Genomic DNA, 19,789 nt, shown 5'->3' with positions numbered 1-19,789 from the left:
TTTCGTTTCAGCAAATAATCGCAGATGTTAATTCGGTCCATTAAATTTTTCACAGACAATTCATGTGGTACCCAAATATCGAGCTTCTTTTTGTAGCCAGCCTTTTTTAAATGGTTCCAAACCGTTTGATGATGAATGTTAAGTTCCCCAGCGATGTAATGGCTGCTTATGTGACGGTCCTGGTCAATCTTTTCCATAATTTTATCGACTTTTTCAACGATAGGTTGACAAGAGCGAGGTGCATCTTTTCAGAACGGAAGCGAGCGAACTGTTGTTCTGCGACACCAATTGATACAGCATCGTCTCCGTAAACTTGATAAATTTCATTGGTGGCTTGCGTGACATTCTTCCCTTTTTTATACAAAAATGTCAAATACAACGAATTTCTTCATTATTTTCACTCATTTTTGAAGAGCTGTAACTTTTTAAATGAAGCTTAAAATCTCACTTTCCAACACTATATGGTATGACACAATGTGATTGGTAGCGCTGGAGATACTCGTATACGACTGCCACGACATGTACTGACAAAATACGAAAAGACTTTTTCGACTACCAAATATTATAATCACATCTCTCTCCTTAAATAAAAAAGTAATGTTTTTTAAATATTTTGAAAATTTATTTCCACTTTTGGTTTGTTTACACATCCATTCTTAGAATACAAATTAAGGAATTAATTGCTCTACTTTACTCTCAATTTTTCATGGCAAAAGTATTAAATTTATTTACAAAAAATATTTGCATGTCTCTTATGTGGAGTTCAAAATATAATGCCTTCTAATAAGAATATTCATTTCTCAAATAATTAATGGTATAAGATTATAACTTCATAAACGCGCTTTTCTTAAAATATGATCACGTGTAAATCCTAAAAGTATGCTTAACAAAAGAAATGACTTAAACACGCGGCAGCCAAAGTGCGCTGACATTAATTTTAGTTAGAACTTTCAATAATGTGAAATTGGCTGCCTTGTATTGATCGTCAGAACAAAAAAAAAAAAAACAAGCTAAAATAAAATTGATTAAACTTAAAATATTTTTCTTGTTTGGTATTACTCTCTATGTCAATGAAAACATCAAGTTGAAAATATCTATTAAATTTCTATATATGTATATATACACAAAAACATATGACAAAATTGAACAACCTTAGACGAGACTTAAAACATAAATAATCTCTTCACAATTAGATGAAGCATAAAAACAAAATATGCTAACCTTAAAGTGACGACGTATGTAAGCCTTGGTATATAGATATGTACATGGGCGTATGCTTACATCTGCCTCTTTCTATTGACCATAAGAAGCTTCTGCTTAAAGACTAAAATGCGAGTTTGTGGTGTTCCATTTCAAAAATTACTTTCAACACTAATACATGTACAAAACATTGAAAAACAAACGTCAAAAATTAAATAGGCAAAGAAAAACCTTAAAACTTAACATTGACAAGTGAGTGAACAGAAAACAAAATAGTTGTTGTTGCACTGAAAAATCTCGATAAATTCCTTCATCAAATTCATCAAATTAAACCGTTGAGTTGCTCAGCTATACAACACGCATAGTTGACAGCTTCGTCGTTTGAAGCAAACAGCACCGCAGCGCTGCCGTCTCTAAATCGCACTTTGCGCCAGACAAAGTCGACCAGCTCAGCGCTTCACCACGGTCGCCACATATTATCGCCGTCCTCTTTCAGCTCCTGCAATTTGTGCTTTTGTTTAACCAAAGTGGCCTCCGTTGACGTCTCATTGTGTTTCGGCAAGTCCAAGGCAATTTTCTTGCTGGCTGGTGCCTCGCACGCATCGCTCGAGTCCGCTTCGTCGTCTAGCGAGCGTTTCAGTGAGGTGTTCGATTCGACGCCACTGTCGCTGCAATCGTTGTTGTTGCCGCCGAGGCCGAGACTGCTGGTGCTAGTGTTGCAACTGTTGCCGGCGCTGCCGCTGGTGGAGGACACCTGTTGCTGTTGCAAATGCAGTGATAATTTGGCCGTGCTGCTGGCAGCTGACGAAAGTGATGCAGCGGAGCTGGTTAGCAGGGATGACTCGGCGCTGGTTGGTGTGGAGAAAACACCGGAGAAGCTGTGCTCCTGCTGGTGGTCGCCGGTCACGTCGAGCGGTGGTGTGGCTGGGCGCGAGCCAGTGAAGTCGGAGCTGGTGTGCATCAGTGAGTCTTCGCCCTGGCTAGACACCGATGAGATGGGACTGAGCGGTGGGCTGTTGGTGGCTGTGGAGCTTTGATGGTGCAGTTGGTGTGCGGGTGCTGCAGCACGTTGTTGCTGTTGCTGCGTTTGCTGTGCGCTGGCTGCCAAGAAGCCGATATTGTTATTCAGCTGAGCGCCATTGACTGGAGCGACCGCGTTCACCTGCAGTTGCATTGGCGCAACTGGCGGTCTGCTGAAGGCGCTTAAACGCTTGAAATTCGCCGCAAAGTCGTTGATGGGGATGCCGGTTGTGGGCATGGCTGTGGGTGCTGCAGCGCCTGTTGTTGCGCTCGACGCTGGAGATGTTGCCGCAGCGGCACTTCGGCCGTGCGGAAAGTTCACAAATGGTGCGGCATTGTTGTTGTTACTCACAATATTCGCATGCGCTGTGGTCGGCATAATGAGTGCGAATTCGCCGGATGGCAAACGCGAAGGTATCAATTGTACGCCACCCATTTGCACCGGTGGCATGGCCGATGCTGCTGCTGCGGTGAGATTGTTGCCGAAACTGCCATTGTTGCTATTGTTGTTGTTTAAGTCTTGGGGCATTGGCGGAAAAAGCGCTGCAGGCGCGCCAGCAGCAGCCATTGCTAATGGATTAGCGGCCAAAGCGGCACCAAACAGACTGCTCGGGGCGGACATGCCTATGCCTAGTTGGCCGCGATAGCCATTATTGAAATTGCTCATCGAGCCCAGTTGCTCCAAGTTACTGGCGCAGCTGTTGAGGTGATTGGTGAGACGCTGGCGAACCATAGCATCAACGCCGTCTAGTTGGTTAATGTAACGATTGACTTCCTCGGCGCATTCTATGAAGCCGGTCTTGAATTTATGCACCACGGTCGGATCGGTTTGAATGGCCATGTTGAGCTGTTGTCGCTGAACGGATTGCAAGTGCTTTACCGTCATCTCCAGAATGTCGGCCTTCTCCAGTTTGGTATGACGGGCGGGCTGCAGAAAGGAAAGGAATGCTTCATAAGTATTTACATGACAGGGTTTCTTTGAAAAGAAATATAATAGCGCCAAGTTTTAAAAATTATGAGTAAAATGTTAATGAAAATAACCAATGATTTCATAAGAAAAAAATTTAGTTTTATTATCAAGTAACTAAACTAAACTGTGGCCTTTCTTCGATACAAAATATTCTTGGAAGAATTGCTGCCGCTGGATTCTTTTTAACAAAACTCCAGTCTTGAGAATATACGAAAGACTTTGTTATGACATGAGAGTATGCTTCTGCTCTAAGCTCCACAGCTCTTCCCGTTTGACGAAATGCTCAGCTATGCCTTCAAGTATTTCACACATTTCCGTGAATTGAAAATATTTTGAGCTCTCGCTTGTTGGCTGCTTTTTTCCACAAAGCTTCTAATTGATTGCAATTTGTACGAAAAATCCCACCATAAGTGCTAAGCGAAAAAACCAGACCGCAGAGCACTTCGCCGAAAACAAAGTGGGGACAGCATCGTAAGATGAAAGCGTAAAGGAGGTTCAGTATGCAACATACATGCATAAACTCATGTGTACCACATAGAACCAAACTGACCACAAAACTGCTTATTTAGCTACGAGTCAACAGAGTCCCTTAAAAATATCAGTACAGTATTTGTTTTTGTATTTGGTTGCCACAAGAAGCATTGATCGCTGATGATCGGCACACGATCGTGACAGACAACATAAAAATGAGCAAAAATTTGTGAGCTGTCGGGCTGTTGGGAGGCTGGAATGCAAGCGAAGCCCGCTGAAAAGCGAACGGGTGCGCTGTCAGGCGATGTGTGAAGCTACTTGTAGTCGGTGGCAGATCAGCCAAACACCTATGCATACATGTATGCACATAGCGGACAGCCCGTGTGCTTTGCAACCGTCTGCAGCCGACGTTCAAGCCAAAAGCCACAAGATGGCAAACTGCAATTGTTCTGTGGTTTGTTGTCTTTTCACATTCGCATTGCTCTTATTATGCCGATGATCTGCGCTCGAGTGAGGCGGCTCTTCGTAAAGCGGTGATCAATGCACAGGCATACATACATACAAGCACATGCAACGTCCTCGTCGTTTTTCGCATATTTGCTTTTTTTGTCTCACTGCTGAATTTTGCTGATTCACAACTGCTCCACACGTTTCTTTGTTTGTGTGTGTGCTGACCAAGTTTCCCACGCAACACGTTTACCTTCGACTTTGATTTTGTTGTTGCTATTGTTAAGCGTGTTGTTGTTGCTTATATTGTTTACTTTTGCTACTCCTTCCACTGACGTCTGAAAGCGAGCGCCGATCTGCCTCACGATCAGCAACCAAATTCAAGTTCGCTCTCAACCAAAGCGACGACGATTCACGATAATGATGATCACATAATCATTATCATAAGCGGCATAATGGTCAATGGTGGTGCTTGTGTTGTTGGCGTTTTTTCTCACACTTAACACTCGAAGCCGAGGTTTTGCAGAACAGCAGGATAATTTTATTTTTTTCGTTTTGCTTCTCAATATTTGTTCGTGTCGTATAAACATAAGCAAGTAGTGCTTGTTGGTACGTTTTTTCTTGGATTCTCGCTTTTATTCAAGCGTCACAATGACCCGAAACAGGTTCCCACTCAATGGCCTCGCAATTTTCTCATATTGCCCTTTAGCCTGAAACAAGTGATTCTATCATCGTTCGCTTTTATCAGCGCCGCCAGTGCTGCCGTCGGCTTGTTCACACACTCTCAAAGGACATGCGTTTTTTGCTGATCCATTCTTCCCCAACTACACAACACTACACGCTATCTTCGATACGGTGTCTTTAAAAGAATTTTACACTCAATTTAATTGTTTATAATAACGAGAGAATATAAATTCCAACAACAAAACCACAAGGCGTATTGGCGTGGCGCACCGCAGGACACTGCGGCAACAGCGAGTCACTGTCGGCGAGCGCATTAGCGTGCGAACCACTTGATCTTGCCTTGATTGGTTGTTGTTGTACTTTGTAATTGATTCTATTGAAATTTGACGCCACTCGGTAATTGATGGAAACAATTTAATGGCACTTGCTGCGCCACGAATTAAGTATGGTAACCGTTTTAGCAGTTAGTTGCAAACTCTGGGAAGCCAAAGGCTTTAGTCAGATTAGCTTCGTGCAATATGCACTTACATACAAGTAATTATGCATATAGTAGTTGGAGACTTGCATAAAATGTGGCAATACTTATGAGCGAGTTTACTTGTCCTATTGATCTTAGCAACTTATAATCTGTTGCTGATCATGATGATTCTATGCTTGCATTTGCTGGAGATCTCCGACGATCTTTGTGGAAAGCGAATGCGCTTTGTGATTTCGCGCGAAAGTCTACAAGGTGGTTTAAATTTAATTTATACATTTTCAGAGACTTAAGGCTTAAAAGAGGGCGTATGGTAAATGATACTATCAGCAAGAGTTAACCTAGCTTCGCCCATACTCAACCCAAACTTAAAAACTCAATCTCAAAGAGTTTCTCAGCGCGTTAGATTAACCATACTATTTCTACAAGGCACTATTTTCCCGAGGGTTTAGTGTTCTTAAAGAAAATGGTTTCAAAAACTTACGTCTTTCTTCATTGCTTCCAGAATTAGTGATTTCAGCTCGTTCAGGCAGTGATTTATGCGCGCTCGCCGTCGCTTCTCCATAATTGGCTTGTTCGTCTGCAAAAAAAAAAGAAATAAAGAGTGAGCAGCATGTCTATTCTTTGAGACAGAAAGCTTACATGGTGGATAAAAATGGTAATATGGTAAGTCAATAGATTAGAGGAAGTGCAGAGAATGATCTTGGACCGTCGGTATAGCTTGGTTTCTAAGTTAGAGCTAAAACCAAACTTTTATTTTCATAGGTGCTGAATTTCTTGCTTTAAATAATAGAGGCTGAAGGATTTTAAGTGTGACAAAATAGGACTTGAAGGTTTGAGATAAGTTTCTGAGGGTCACCCGAAAGGTAAATAATATTTTTTAGGAACACCATTTCAAAAAGTGTCTTCCAAGCTTTTGAATGAACACGGATAAAATAATACAAAGAAACAGAAGGGTAAGAGGAATTTAATATAAAAGCTTTTTAAAGAAGTAAATACAAATTTCGTGTTATTAATTACTAAATCACATGAAAAAGCAAAATTTTTAAAATTCTCGCAGCAAGTTTCGAAATTGACTCGAAGGCAAACTGTTTGCTTCAAGACTTTTTGTATCTAATTTTAACCATTTTACTGCAAAATATGAATATTTCGGGGAACTAGTTTCGAATCGAGCTATTTCTACCAATTTTACTTAATTGTCTCCAAAGAGTTGGCATATTGAAGCTTTCCACGGAGCTTCCGTCATGAAATTGTTCGTTAATATCAAGCAAGGTTTCTACTTTTTTAAATCTATGTACCTTTCTCAGCTCGGCTTTCGATAGTCCATGCGGATTGGACATTTGACCCTGTCCGCTGCCGTTGGCACTGTTATAACTGTCGCTATAACCGTTAGAGCAATCGAAGTCATCGTCCGAATGATAATCGTTTTTGTAATCCATTTTTCTAGCTCCAATAATTGCAAGTTATTGTTTATCCACTTATTTAACGACTTTGCACACGAAAAACACTTTTAACAGCAACAAAAATTTTTGGTATTTTATTTAATCAGCGACACATGCGCACACAGCAGTTTAAAATGGTTAAATTAAAATCTTCAAACACAACACTTAACAGAAAACTTTGGTCTACACAAGCGACTTAAGCGCAGAGCTTTTTCTTTTGCTTTTTATTGCACAAAATTTCCCGAAAACATTTTTCTTAAATCGTTCAGTAGTGCTTCAGCATTTTATTAATTTTTTTGGTATGTTTTTTTCGGTTTCGCAACACTTAACGAATTCTGCAATTCGTAAACAAAACTTTTAGTTCGAAATATACGCTTGCATGCTTAACGATTCTTTTGCAGCACGCACAACACACGACCACGCGCGTTCAACTCCAGCAGGATACTGTTCATCAGGATAGCGCACACTCAGAACGATCCTTACGTTTGGCAGAACGGTGCTTACGAAGGCGCTGCCAATAGACGAGGATCGTCACAGCGGCGTTGACGAACATGCGCACGAAGTCACCAAAGCCAGGCAGCGTCTGCACGCACGACTTGCACACGAACAAACGACGACTCGGCTCCTTTACTTATAATATTTTCTCACGCTCAGCAAAACCGGCTGCCTTTGCACTTTTATTACCTGAGGAGTGTCTGAGTTCGCTGCCAGCGCGCCAGTGAGTTATGATGTACCGTTTGTTGGCGTGTTGGTGCTGGCGGTGGTGGTGTGTGTGTGTTGTGAGACTCACAACGACACAACTAGACGTTCAGCCAGCCAACAAGACTGTTAGCCAAAGCGCACAGGTAAGGAGGCGCTGTTGTCTTCTTTGCAGTTTGTTGGATGTTTGTAAGTGTCTGCTGCGCTGGGAGGCGCTCGCAAAAATGGTTGAGTATGTGATAGCCTCGTCTGCGAAACTGCGCGCTTACTGCAACTGTGGCGGCGCGCTCAAGTCGCGAGTATGTGAATTGTGACGAAATGTATCGACGATGTGGCAGCGACGGACGCGACATTCCAACGCGCGTTGTGCGAAGGGGGTGAAATTCCGCTGCATGGTCACTTTCCGGTTAACGCCTGTGGATGTGGGTGAGTGTGTAAGTGTGTGTGGTTGTGCTTGCCACGTATATTACCCCTATTGTCATGATTTTTATCACAACATCAACGGGGTACATACAGACACACAAACACTTGTATTATACTGGGCTTTTCATTTATTTAAATGACGGATATGAGTGCTGAAATTGATACAGCGCAACGAAAGAGAAATCACTCAACTCAACTACAGAGATTTTCATTTATTCACATATGTTATATAGAGTATATGTTCACATATATATCAATTATACGAATCGGGTGTGTAAAGGCCCCGCTTAAGTGTAAAAATGTGATTTATTTTGCGGAAAAAGAACACCAATGTACTAATTCAAAATATTTCAGCGGATGTGGTGGCATGTGAAGCACTGTTATAGTCATACATATGTATATACATATCGAACATATGTATGTATGCAAAGCGAAAGAGTTACACGAATTCATAACAATTTATAACGATTTGAACGATATTTACGCCTGTCGAAAAATCTAAAAATCTACTTTTTATCTCGGAATCGCGCTTTTCTCAACTTTCACTGCCCGAAACTATGATATACATTAATTTTATTTATTGAAAAGATCTATTTTTGTTCAAAAATGTGTTTGATATGCCAGCAATGTCTTCTCTCATAATTGGTGAATTATTAAACGGCAGTTTTTCAATATATGCACAAAGCAATTCGGTACGCTCGCAGCTTCCCGACTCGCATCAGCGCGCGTATGAAGCAATCAAGGCGCACACACACGTAAGTAGCGTTCTTCGATTGGGGTGTCGGGTAGGTAAGAAAACTTTCTTTTGCTCTCACAATGTAATTGCACTTACATACACATACACACTTCGGTCCATGCATATGACATGCCTCAATATCGACAGCTGCACTGCAAGACATATCAGAAGTGAACTTGGGTTGTACTTAAGGAGGCAGGGTAGGTTGATCGGTCGGCCGGTCGAACGGTTGGTTGATTGCCACTTCGATATGGCGATATGGGGGTTGGGTTTTTGTGTGAGGCGCACATACTAAGATTAAGATTTCGGCACAAAAGCAGCAACGAAAAAGCAGAAGTCATTAAGAACGTTGGCATTAAGTTGACGGTGGGTTGCAGGCGAGCAACAGCTGTCGCAGCAATAATTAAAATTAGGCGTGGGAAAGTGTGAAATGCCTGAGGCTGAGACACCGATATAAATTCATAAATATATTGTATTTATGTGCATTTACGGCTGCTTCATTTAGTTTTATTTGTTGTAGGTCCCATACAATTTGCGCGAGTCAGACGCGTTGCTACTTTTATGGATGGTGACAAGGCGCCTGCGCACAAGTCGAATTGTAATTTTGGAAATTTGCAGCGTTACGTACTTGGCAGCTGCCACATTCGCATTCTGTGAAATAATAACAAATAGCGATTATTTAAAAATTCTTGCCAGTACTCGGCGACGGAATCTCTCTCCTACCACGAATCCCCCACCGACTTTGCGCTCCTTTATATGACCACTGTAGAAAATGCCACAAGGACCTACTCATCTCAGTCCTTGTTCCGTCCATCGCATTTTTTGGACGGCGGTGAAGTCAGCCTTTACTCTACGAGGACGTTAACCAGTTGGGCAGCGGCACCTTCCCAATTCAGGGGCCGGACATTCCAGTTGCATGTCCTCAAATGATAATCTTTAACACGTTTGCAGGGGTCACTTATCCGAGGCTGTTCTTTCCTTTTCATTGGTACGGGTTTTTATGTGGCGGGTCCCAAACCCAGCGCATAACCCTGGGGAGGGGATGTTTCGTTTTCTTACATTAGCTCGCCTTCAGACGGATGTTGTTTTTACTACTCAGAGGATGCTTGATCTAAGACCGGAAGTTGTGAGCTGCTTGAGCCATATATAGAAGAATCGTTTCTGGCCACTCCCAAGTGAATGGCGCTCAGAGAACTTTCCTTACTTGCGTAAACTTCTACACTTGGCTCCATCCTCCTAAAGTCCTCTCTGGACAAAAAAAGACCAAACTCTGTAAGTCACTCATTATATCCGTTCTACTCTATTGTGCAGAGACATGGACGATGACAATGTCGATGTGTCGACGTTACGAGTTTTCGAGAGATAGGTTCTGCGGAAGATTTATGGTCCTTTGCGCCTCGTCCACAGCGAATATCGCATTCGATAGAACGATGAGCTGTATGAGAAATATACGTACGAGGGCATTGAGATAGTTCAGCGAATTAAAAGACCTGCGGTTACGCTGGCTAGATCATATCGTCCGAATGTACGAAAACACTCCAACTCTGAAAGTATTTACGCAGTACCCACCGGGGGAAGCAGAGGAAGCTGATAAAACCAAGTGGAGAAAGACCTGGCTTCGCTTGAAATCTCCAATTGGCGCCACTTTGCGAAAAGAACGAGAAGGGCTTTCCTCATTACCGATGTATCATGCTAAGCTGAACGAGGATTTGCGTGTGCAGGTGGCATAGATATGCATTCTGGTATCGATACCTACGTCTATATAACTACATAAAATCCACAATTATTGGCACCATATTTTGCAAATCTCATTTATGAATGCTGAACGCACGATTTACACATTAAAATATAAGGATGCGGCGTCTTCATGCGCACTGCGAGTTACACGTAAAGACATGTACATACATACATTCGTATACATATTTGCTATACTTTAAAGAACCCAGTGAAGTCCAATTTGGTTTTCGTTTACTCGCTTTTGTTTCAACTTCTTTTGTAAAAGTGTGAGAAGGCATAAACTGGGCGCAACGAACGGAATCAATAAGCCGCTGCTGCATTAAAAAGCATCATTTTATATTACTCTTCAGCTTATTTCCATGTGATCGTCAACCTTAACCCCAAAACGCAGACGCGGCTGCCAGACGACCAGCCGGCACATCGGCTCACCGGTAGCCCTTATACAAATTGTGGGCCACGTGAGAGCTGCGGACACGTTTCGTACGTGTATATTTCGGCTGCAGCTTGGCAGACGTATCCATGCGCCGCGTAGTTGGCACAGACGTTCGCCACCTCTCGTGGTGTTACAAACCCAATATGTGCAGTGGTATGCCTACGTGTGTACATGTGGATACATGCCACAACCGCAGCAGATCATTAATCCATGAATTAAGTTGTTGTGGCTGTGGTTCTTGCTTGCCGTTTATTTTTAGCTACTGCATTAAGGCGTAAGAAATGTGAGGCATTTCAGGAGTAAGACTAATGTCTACCAAACCAACCTGTGGGAACTTTTTTTGGGTTGCGCTAGGGAAACAGGCATATCGGAAACGGTGCTACAAATATGATAACTGTATAAACAAATATATATACGTATATTAGTGCGGGGCGATTTTTAAACAACTTCGCCTAAGAGATTCATGAAATGGAATCGTGAGAAGTTTCTAACATCTGTTTCATTTAAGTCACAAAAAGGATCGGCTAGAAGGCCGAACAGAATTGAGCAATTAATTGACATTAACAACTGACTCACCGCTATAACGTCATATTAAAAAAAAAAAATATGAGCACATAATACTGACATGTGTAAGTGTGTGGGTAAATCCGTCCCACACCCAACTTACCTTAGCCGTCCTAAGCGCATTGAGTCCTCACTGTTGAAAGCGTTCTCACCTCAGTCTCGTCAAAACAAATTCCCATGCATGTCAAGTTGCAACGCCACCCCACTCGCGCTTGGCACTCACACAGCCACACGCACGTATGCACCAACTCCCCTACCAGTGCGAGGGTTGCCCGCATTCCGTCGTACACTGCTTTCGTTGTCTGTCTAATTTCAATATTTTAATTTCTAAAGCAACAAAAACAAACACACAACACTTGTCCTCTCATATTGCGGACGCGCCCTACACTTTAAAGTTGTTGGTGTACATACAAACGTCATACTTGTGTGTGTGCGTGTGTATGGACTGCGCCTGCATGCCGACGCAACAACACACCCTTGTAATTCCTTTACTTACGGACTGTTTTGCTTCCTTTACTTCCTTATATGTTTCCGTTGTTTCCTGCGGCCTGCGGCCTCCTTTATTTTATTATAAAATACATATCGTGTTTGTTTTTGTTTTCGCTTTTCAACGTTTAGTTGTTGTGCGGACGACGGCTTCCCCCTTTTGCACGTGGACTTCGCTTGTAAGCCCTTGCATGGAAGTTTAGACGGCACATCTGTGCGCTCTGTCCTGCGCTGAGCTGAACTGCACTGCCTGTTGGCCCTCAGGTGAGCGTGAGAATAAGTTTTTTGTGGGAAACTTTACATTTTTGTAAATGCATTCATGACTTTGTACAGTTGTTGTTTTAATTCTTAAAATATAGCATATTCGACCATTTGATTTCGGCTTCTAGTTTCAATTGAAGTCATTGTCGCTGGACAAGAATGTACAGTTTGAGCTGGAAGCGGGTGTGCTAGGCTTTTATTCGAGTACGAATTAATTAATTGCAAAAACTTTTAATGTTTTTCAGCTTACAAAGCATAACTTCTTCCTTTCTGACGTAGAAACCGCTTACGCGGTTATAGCCGTCAACCAGCTGGGCAGCGGCATCTTCCCAATTAAGGGACCGGACATTCCAGGCGCTCAAATCGAAAACCTTATTTGGTTTGCCATGGTCGCCATCACGGGTCTGTTATCTGAGACAGTTGGAAATTTTTCATTGAGGGTGATTTTTACGTCCCAAACCCACCGCACAACCCTGTGTATGGGATGTTTCGCCTTCTCATTTTAGCTCATTTTCTAACGGATGTTCTTAGGCTACCCAGAGGATACTTGGTCAAAGACCGGAAGGCGTAAGCTGCTTGAGCCATATGTAAAAGAATCGTTTCTGGCCTCTCCCAAGTGAATGGCGATCAGTTAACTTTCCTCACTTGCGTGAACTTCTACACATGACTCCATCCTCCAAAACATAATTACAACCAAACTTTACCAGCGAATTCCACAAATAATAACCAAATCTCAAAGCTTTTCAACTATATTAACTAAACAGATTGTAAAAGTAAACCAATGAGGTCGGTTTGATCCAAGCGACGTGAAAATTCCATGTTTCTTTCAAACTTAACTTTAAATACTTTTTTATTTGTTAAACACCTTCATGTGCGTTTTGTAACACATTTGCCATGGCGCATCTGCTTTAGCACACGGCAGACCAAGCGATTCAAAAGATTTAAGGAACAAACCAGCGAACAAACAACAATCTACTCGACATCTAATTAACCACACAAAGCAAAGCATTTAATACCTTTGGTTCAACTCTTTGCCTATCGTAGCATTACACAACATTACATAAACATACACATGCACACCGCATCGAACATCGTCTTCTTGCCTTGCCTTCCGCTTTGGAGCCTGCAACAGCTCTATCAAACGCTGAGCAATGGTAAAAAGAATCCAAACGGTTACTTTTGGTGTAACCGTCACTTTCTTGAAGATAAAGTCAATCTGACTGCAGCTGCTTTATGGCATGCGCGCGCGCCTCTGTTTATGTTTCGGATTTTCTTTTGCATTCACTTCACAGCACGTTTGTACGTCTTGGCGCATGCCATTCGCCGCCTGCGATCAGCTGGCCGCGTTGTTGGTTTTTCCAATTTTCGACAATGATTCTACAATGGTGGCTGGATTTTCAATTGGGTCCAAATGCAGCCGGGCATATGCGCCTATAGCATACAATATCAAATAAAAATATTGCGTCGCGCTTACATACATACACATATGCACTTGGGTCATTATTTGGAACATTGCGATTGTGGCTGCACATCTAACGGATATTCCTATTTATTAGCACGCGTGTGTGTTTGTATGTTGCCATTGCGCAATTTGCTGTGGCCTTTGCTGGCCGACACCCTCCGTATTGACACATTTCGGTTATCTTTTAATAGCCATTAGTTAGCATTGTGCTCATTTCTAAGTCGGATTTCTTTTTATCCTCAAATTTCAATACAGTATTTCAGTGGACCCAAGTGCTTGCAACACTGTTGTTAATAATAATTAAAGCCTTTAATTGCTTATTCAAAATTTGAAGATTCCCACAAAAGTTCTTAGAACTATTTATGTACATAAATATGCACCTGTATTCACAATTAGATGTCATTACAACAAAACGCAAGCGACTGGAAATCCGTAAACTAGAAAGAAGGAAATGGTACAATTTGGCGAATCTTATAATTTAGTCTATTAAAACCTACACGCACACAAGCATTTTACTATTTATTTGTACATATGTACATATGTATGTATGTATATGTACGTTTATGCTGTTTCGTGTGCCCAGCAAATAATTTGTGCAAAACTTCACTGAATCTGTCGCCAAATTTTTTTTACAGACGCCATTTCTTTGCGTTGAATGCCAAAAATATTTTATGTGTTGTTTGAAGAATTCTTTGATGGTGTTAGTGTGCTGAGATCTTCCCACATATTCTTTGGTGTTGTAAGCTCACTGGAAGGAAATGAGCTTTGCCGAATAACGGAAACGGATCATAGCATTGATTTGACAGTTCATGTGTAATTGCAAAAGAAGGCAGTCGGTTCGTAATCGGTTTAATTTTCTGAAAAAATATTAATTCGGTTTATACTAAAATGTGTGTGCAAAATTGCTAGTGCTAGTTCAAAAGGTCAAAATTAATAGAAGTGTTTCAAAAGCGTTGTTCTTCGATATGCAAGTGTTAGTTTAATTTCTTCAATAGAATATTTCGTTTGGCGCGTTAGTCGGCGTTGGAGAAATTGAATAGAAAGGAGACTAAAAGAAGAGAGCAGAAAGAAAATGCGTGTTGAATGGTGAGTTTATATGGATGCTTATAATAATTAAAATTACATCTTATTTGCATTTACCCAATGAATGAGTGAAACAATATTTATTAATTAATTAGTACAATAATACAAATAAATTAAATTTCGTTTTCGTTTAAAACTATGTGCATGCGAGTGTGTGGTGAATTGCAAATTTAGTAAGAGCTGTGGGCGAACATGTGTTTGTGTGCGTGAGAGTTTAACTGAGTGCAGAACGTTTGTGAAAGAATAAGGAACATCTATAAACAGGATCGGACTCATATTTCCGACATGCACTACATCTGATATTCGTATGTATGTATATGGTACCAGCAAAAATGAATTGTTTTATAAATAGGAAACAATGCCACAGAAACTGTGTGAATGTATACAAGCAGCAATTTAAACGGGAGAGTACACATTTTCGAGTTTCTCTTTTGCTTCACTTTCATTATGGCGCTAAATCATATGTCATTGCCATGCCAAAGATGAGCATTCATATAAATAATTGTATTCGATACTTTACTGGTATGGCGTTAGTATTTCAATACACTTTGAATATAGTGCAAAAGAAAACTGCTTGAATTTTGAATTTATTGCAAATACAAATATTTCCATGTTTCTTATCGAGTGTTTGACTGTCAAAATAAATGAAAATATATGCTCAGACAGCTAAATAATGCTAAACTTCAGTTAATAACTCTCTAATTGTAATAGTAATAACACTTTTTCGTGTACTCCTTCGCATAAAACCTTATTTTCAATATGTAAAGATATTTGGCTCATGTCTGGCAATTCCGCAGCTGTCATTGCTGGAAAATGCACACATGTATTTAGCAATTGCACTGCGACGCTGACGTAAGCTTCGTTTGAGCGCAGTGAGAGCAGCAGCGGCCGATAGTTCACTGGAGTGAGAGCGGCCAACGACTTGCCTTCGTACCTGCTTTCGCATGTGTGTCACGTATTCACGACTGGAATTTAGCCGACCGCTTTGTCTCTGTCTGACAAATAAGTAGTCGCTGCAGGTCGTGTAATTTGGCTGGAGTCATTTCAGTGCGCGTTCGAATTTTGTTGACACAAATTGACATACAAAAGTGGGATATACGAAAAAGGCACAAGCGAATTGTAAAAAAAAACTCATAAAACATAAAGGAAGAAAAATAGGTGTGACAGCGCGTTGTAAAGAAAATACATAATAATCGAATAAATTTGTGCAAAACTTATATTAAATTGTGTAGTAGGAACGCGTTGAAATAGTTGAAACGCGTGAAAAAGTTGCAGCATGCAAAGTCCGAGAACGAATGCAGTCAATGGAGCAATACAGTCGCTGCCCAGTACATTGGCTCAACTCGCGCTAAGGGATAAACAGCCTCCGCAGTTGCCACAGACACAGCCACCAAGCGTGCCCAACAAGAGTCATCTGGTCGAAGGCACCACGGCCACTAATGGCGGTGGAGGCGGAGTAGGTAGCAATGCAGCTGGCAGCGGCGCTGCCGATTCGAACAAAGTGACCACCGAGTTGCAGGAGAAGGAAAACCAAAATCAACTACAGCAGAAGCAGAAACCGCCACTGCCTGTGCGCAACAAACCAATGGAAATAGCGGGTTATGTCGGCTTCGCCAATCTACCAAATCAAGTTTACCGTAAAGCGGTAAAACGTGGATTCGAGTTTACATTGATGGTTGTGGGTGCTAGTGGATTAGGCAAATCAACATTAATCAATTCCATGTTCTTAGCTGATATATATAATGCGGAACAATATCCTGGTCCATCACTACGTCGCAAGAAGACTGTTGCCGTAGAAGCTACGAAGGTGCTTCTCAAAGAGAATGGTGTAAATTTAACGCTCACTGTAGTTGACACACCTGGCTTTGGTGACGCTGTCGATAACACAAATTGTTGGGTTCCCATACTTGAATATGTTGACAACAAATATGAGGAATACTTGACTGCTGAGTCACGCGTTTACCGCAAACAGATTCCAGATAATAGAGTACATTGCTGTTTGTATTTCATTGCGCCATCCGGACATGGTTTGCGACCATTAGACATCGCTTGCATGCAAAGTCTCTCTGACAAAGTGAATCTCGTGCCCATCATATCCAAAGCGGACACAATGACACCAGATGAGGTGCATCTATTCAAAAAACAAATTCTCAATGAAATTGCACAGCACAAAATTAAAATATACGACTTCCCTTCCACTATCGAAGATGCAGCCGAGGAGGGAAAAACAGCACAGAATTTGCGCGTACGCGTGCCATTTGCTGTCGTGGGTGCCAACTCCATAATTGAAATGGATGGCAAGAAAGTACGTGGCCGACGCTATCCTTGGGGTTTGGTTGAGGTGGAAAATCTAGCTCATTGCGACTTTATCGCGCTACGTAACATGGTTATACGCACACATTTACAGGATTTGAAAGATGTTACCAACAATGTGCACTACGAAAATTATCGCTGCCGCAAATTATCCGAGCTTGGTCTAGTCGATGGCAAAGCACGCTTATCAAATAAAAACCCCTTGACACAAATGGAAGAAGAAAAACGCGAGCATGAGCTAAAAATGAAGAAGATGGAAGCCGAAATGGAACAAGTGTTCGATATGAAAGTGAAGGAGAAAATGCAGAAATTGAAGGATTCTGAGCTTGAGTTAGCGCGACGTCACGAGGAACGCAAAAAGGCGCTGGAATTGCAGGTGCGAGAGCTTGAAGAGAAGAGGCGCGAATTCGAGCGAGAGAAGAAGGAATGGGAGGAAGCTAATCATATCACACTTGAGGAATTGAAGCGACGCAGTCTTGGCGCTAACAGTAGTAGCGATAATGTTGACGGCAAAAAGGAGAAGAAAAAGAAGGGACTGTTCTAAATTTTAAAGCACTAATCCTAGAAACAGTATTCGAGTAACTAGAAACACACAAAGTAGCAGAAAAGAAGTTAATGAAAAAAATCAAAGTAAAAGCAAAGCGAAGAAAGACCAGCTGATGCGGGTGGCCGAGAAGGTAATACGATGACGATAACGATGATGATTATATGTAGACGATGACGATGTTTATGACGAATTGTGTTAAGTAATAAAATAACTAAAATTGTATTTAAAATACTACTTTACAAAGCAAGCAACCGAAGCAAACACACACCCCTTAAAACGATTCCCCAACCCCCACAGCTAATACACGAGTATCGTTCATACTCCTTGCATTAATTATAACACTATTACCTACTATACATACCTACATAAATATAATAAAATATATATAATAAAGTCTTCTTTAGTTTAAAATTTATATTGATTTTACTGCCTATTAACCGCCATATATGTATGTAGATGTTCTGCTTTCAACACTCATGGTTAGCTCGATTGGCTCCTGCTTTGCTCCTTTATTTTTTATAATTTTTCTAGGCAGTTGTCTATTTCATGTATTATATTTATGGTCGCGTGTGATTGTGCGCTGCTGCTTCTACTTCTATATGTTAATTGTTGGCCGTCCCCGCGTTGCTGCTGATAAATTCATTTATTGAACGGTAGTCATAATTGATATGGAACACAAGGCGCATACACAGTTGATGCATCATCTGTAAATTTTCAACACATTAGCGAAGTGACGTGAGAATCTATAGTTACATACAATGTCTGTTTTGTGCGGTTGACAGCGGGGTTAGACGTTGGATCAACCAAAATTTGTTTTGATAATTAACACGGACTTGACGCTAGACCATCCAGAGCTTAGTATAGATGGTGGTAGTGGATATGCTCCACTCGCGTGCCACTAACTGACTTTTTGTTGTATTCAGCAGCGGTCAATTAACATTTGAATGAAAGGCAGTATGTGTGTACAATAGGAATTAGCTGGTGGTCCACATATGCATTTTTACGAAAAGAAATCAAAAAGCATATTTTGTAGAATATTTTTATTCATGTGTACATATACATGGTACATACTTACATGTATGCTCATTCATGTATTGGTTACTGATTAGCATTTCTCAATTGCGGCTGGAAATTCTGTTTAATTCAAACTATTTAATTTTTATCGGAATGAGTGTTTCATTTATAAAAAGTGGCATATAAAATTATTAATAAAGAAGGTAATGAAAAATATAATAAATGAATAATAATTATTTTTTGAAGGCATTTTGGCATTTGCACCAATTTTAAAATTTATTCCGCTCAACAGTTGAATAATAGTAAATAAAATCAGTACGCGCCAATTAAACCTCTATACAATAAGTCACCTCATATGTACATAAATATGTTTCTGTGTATTTACATACATATGTATGTATCTATACATTCAAAGAAAGCACATATTTGTTTGTATATTCATGCCTGCGCGCATATGGAGCGACATATGAACATATGTGGACAGGCCGTGTCACTGGTGTTGTTGACGCTGTCTCCCATCCAATTCCAGCACAGCGCATTCCATATAAAGAAGTTACTTAGAAATTACTTAGCGGTTTCGTTAAGCATTTTGCGCCGAAGCAATGTGCCGCTGATCAATGAACGCTTCACGCTAATGTATGTATGACTATCTATGTTTGGAACGAGTGGTCAGCCGAGAGTTTCGAAAGAAGCGACCGTTAAGTGGCAAATCAAAGAGGGGTAAAGAGGTCGTTAGACCGCCAAATACATACCGCCGAACGAACGGTTGATTGGGTGGTAGGAATTTATTAATAAATGTGAACACACATACCACAATTCATTAGTTATTGGTGTGCATTGTATATATATACATATTTATATACAAACATAATTATAAATATGAAGCTTTGCTTTGCATGACTCAAACTTACATATACCTCCGTACAAATATACATATGGACATACATATGTATGTGTGTATATGCGGGCTCCCAGCGATTAATATACACTTTCATTAGCGCGAAAACAAAGCAAAAGCAAATTCATTCGCTAAGTTCGCGTTGAAGTCAGAAACCCCGATGAGCAGCACTAAAACAATTACATACATATGTATTTATTTACAAATAAATTATGCATATGTATGTGGTTGACTCAGCCAACTGAAAATTAAAATTTATTGCACTAAGTTAAAATATTAAAAAAATCTAATATTTTTTTTTTAAGTTTTTGCAGCACTAATTTCATACTAGAGCGCATTTTTGACAACTTTTCCTGCTGGGTCTGTTGCGGCATTATTATTTAGTGAAAGGTTTAAAAATATAAGCAATTGGCTGCTATGCCCC

General features: G+C 40.9%; 2 protein-coding genes across 2 annotated transcripts; one reads left to right on the top strand and one right to left on the bottom strand.

Moving 5' to 3' along the window:
- Window positions 1-74: 74 nt before the first annotated feature.
- On the bottom strand, window positions 75-7,930 carry LOC105228067 (protein deadpan). The gene is made up of 3 exons (XM_011207677.4): window positions 6,566-7,930; window positions 5,752-5,847; window positions 75-3,148 (listed from the first exon to the last, which is right to left on the bottom strand). Exons 1-3 carry the CDS (start codon window positions 6,704-6,706, stop codon window positions 1,658-1,660), a joined length of 1,728 nt encoding a protein of 575 aa, XP_011205979.2. The 5' UTR covers window positions 6,707-7,930; the 3' UTR covers window positions 75-1,657.
- Window positions 7,931-15,587: 7,657 nt separating this feature from the next.
- LOC105228063 (protein peanut) lies at window positions 15,588-17,868 on the top strand. The gene has a single exon (XM_011207673.4). It carries the CDS (start codon window positions 15,870-15,872, stop codon window positions 17,448-17,450), a length of 1,581 nt encoding a protein of 526 aa, XP_011205975.3. The 5' UTR covers window positions 15,588-15,869; the 3' UTR covers window positions 17,451-17,868.
- The last annotated feature ends 1,921 nt before the right edge of the window (window positions 17,869-19,789 follow it).

The sequence above is a fragment of the Bactrocera dorsalis genome, unplaced genomic scaffold (genome assembly GCF_023373825.1).
Source record: "Bactrocera dorsalis isolate Fly_Bdor unplaced genomic scaffold, ASM2337382v1 BdCtg040, whole genome shotgun sequence".
NCBI lineage: Eukaryota > Metazoa > Arthropoda > Insecta > Diptera > Tephritidae > Bactrocera > Bactrocera dorsalis.
This window is presented reverse-complemented; position numbering and strand designations above follow the sequence as displayed.

What these genes read in the sequence shown, in the direction of transcription:
- LOC105228067 (XM_011207677.4), bottom strand. Translation starts at nt 6,706, where the DNA reads ATGGATTACAAAAACGATTATCATTCGGACGATGACTTCGATTGCTCT. An exon ending in CGAAAGCCGAGCTGAGAAAG is followed by an intron (nt 5,848 to 6,565) that starts GTACATAGATTT and finishes TTTTTTTTGCAG; the next exon opens with ACGAACAAGCCAATTATGGA. An exon ending in TGGAAGCAATGAAGAAAGAC is followed by an intron (nt 3,149 to 5,751) that starts GTAAGTTTTTGA and finishes TCCTTTCTGCAG; the next exon opens with CCCGCCCGTCATACCAAACT.
- LOC105228063 (XM_011207673.4), top strand. Translation starts at nt 15,870, where the DNA reads ATGCAAAGTCCGAGAACGAATGCAGTCAATGGAGCAATACAGTCGCTG.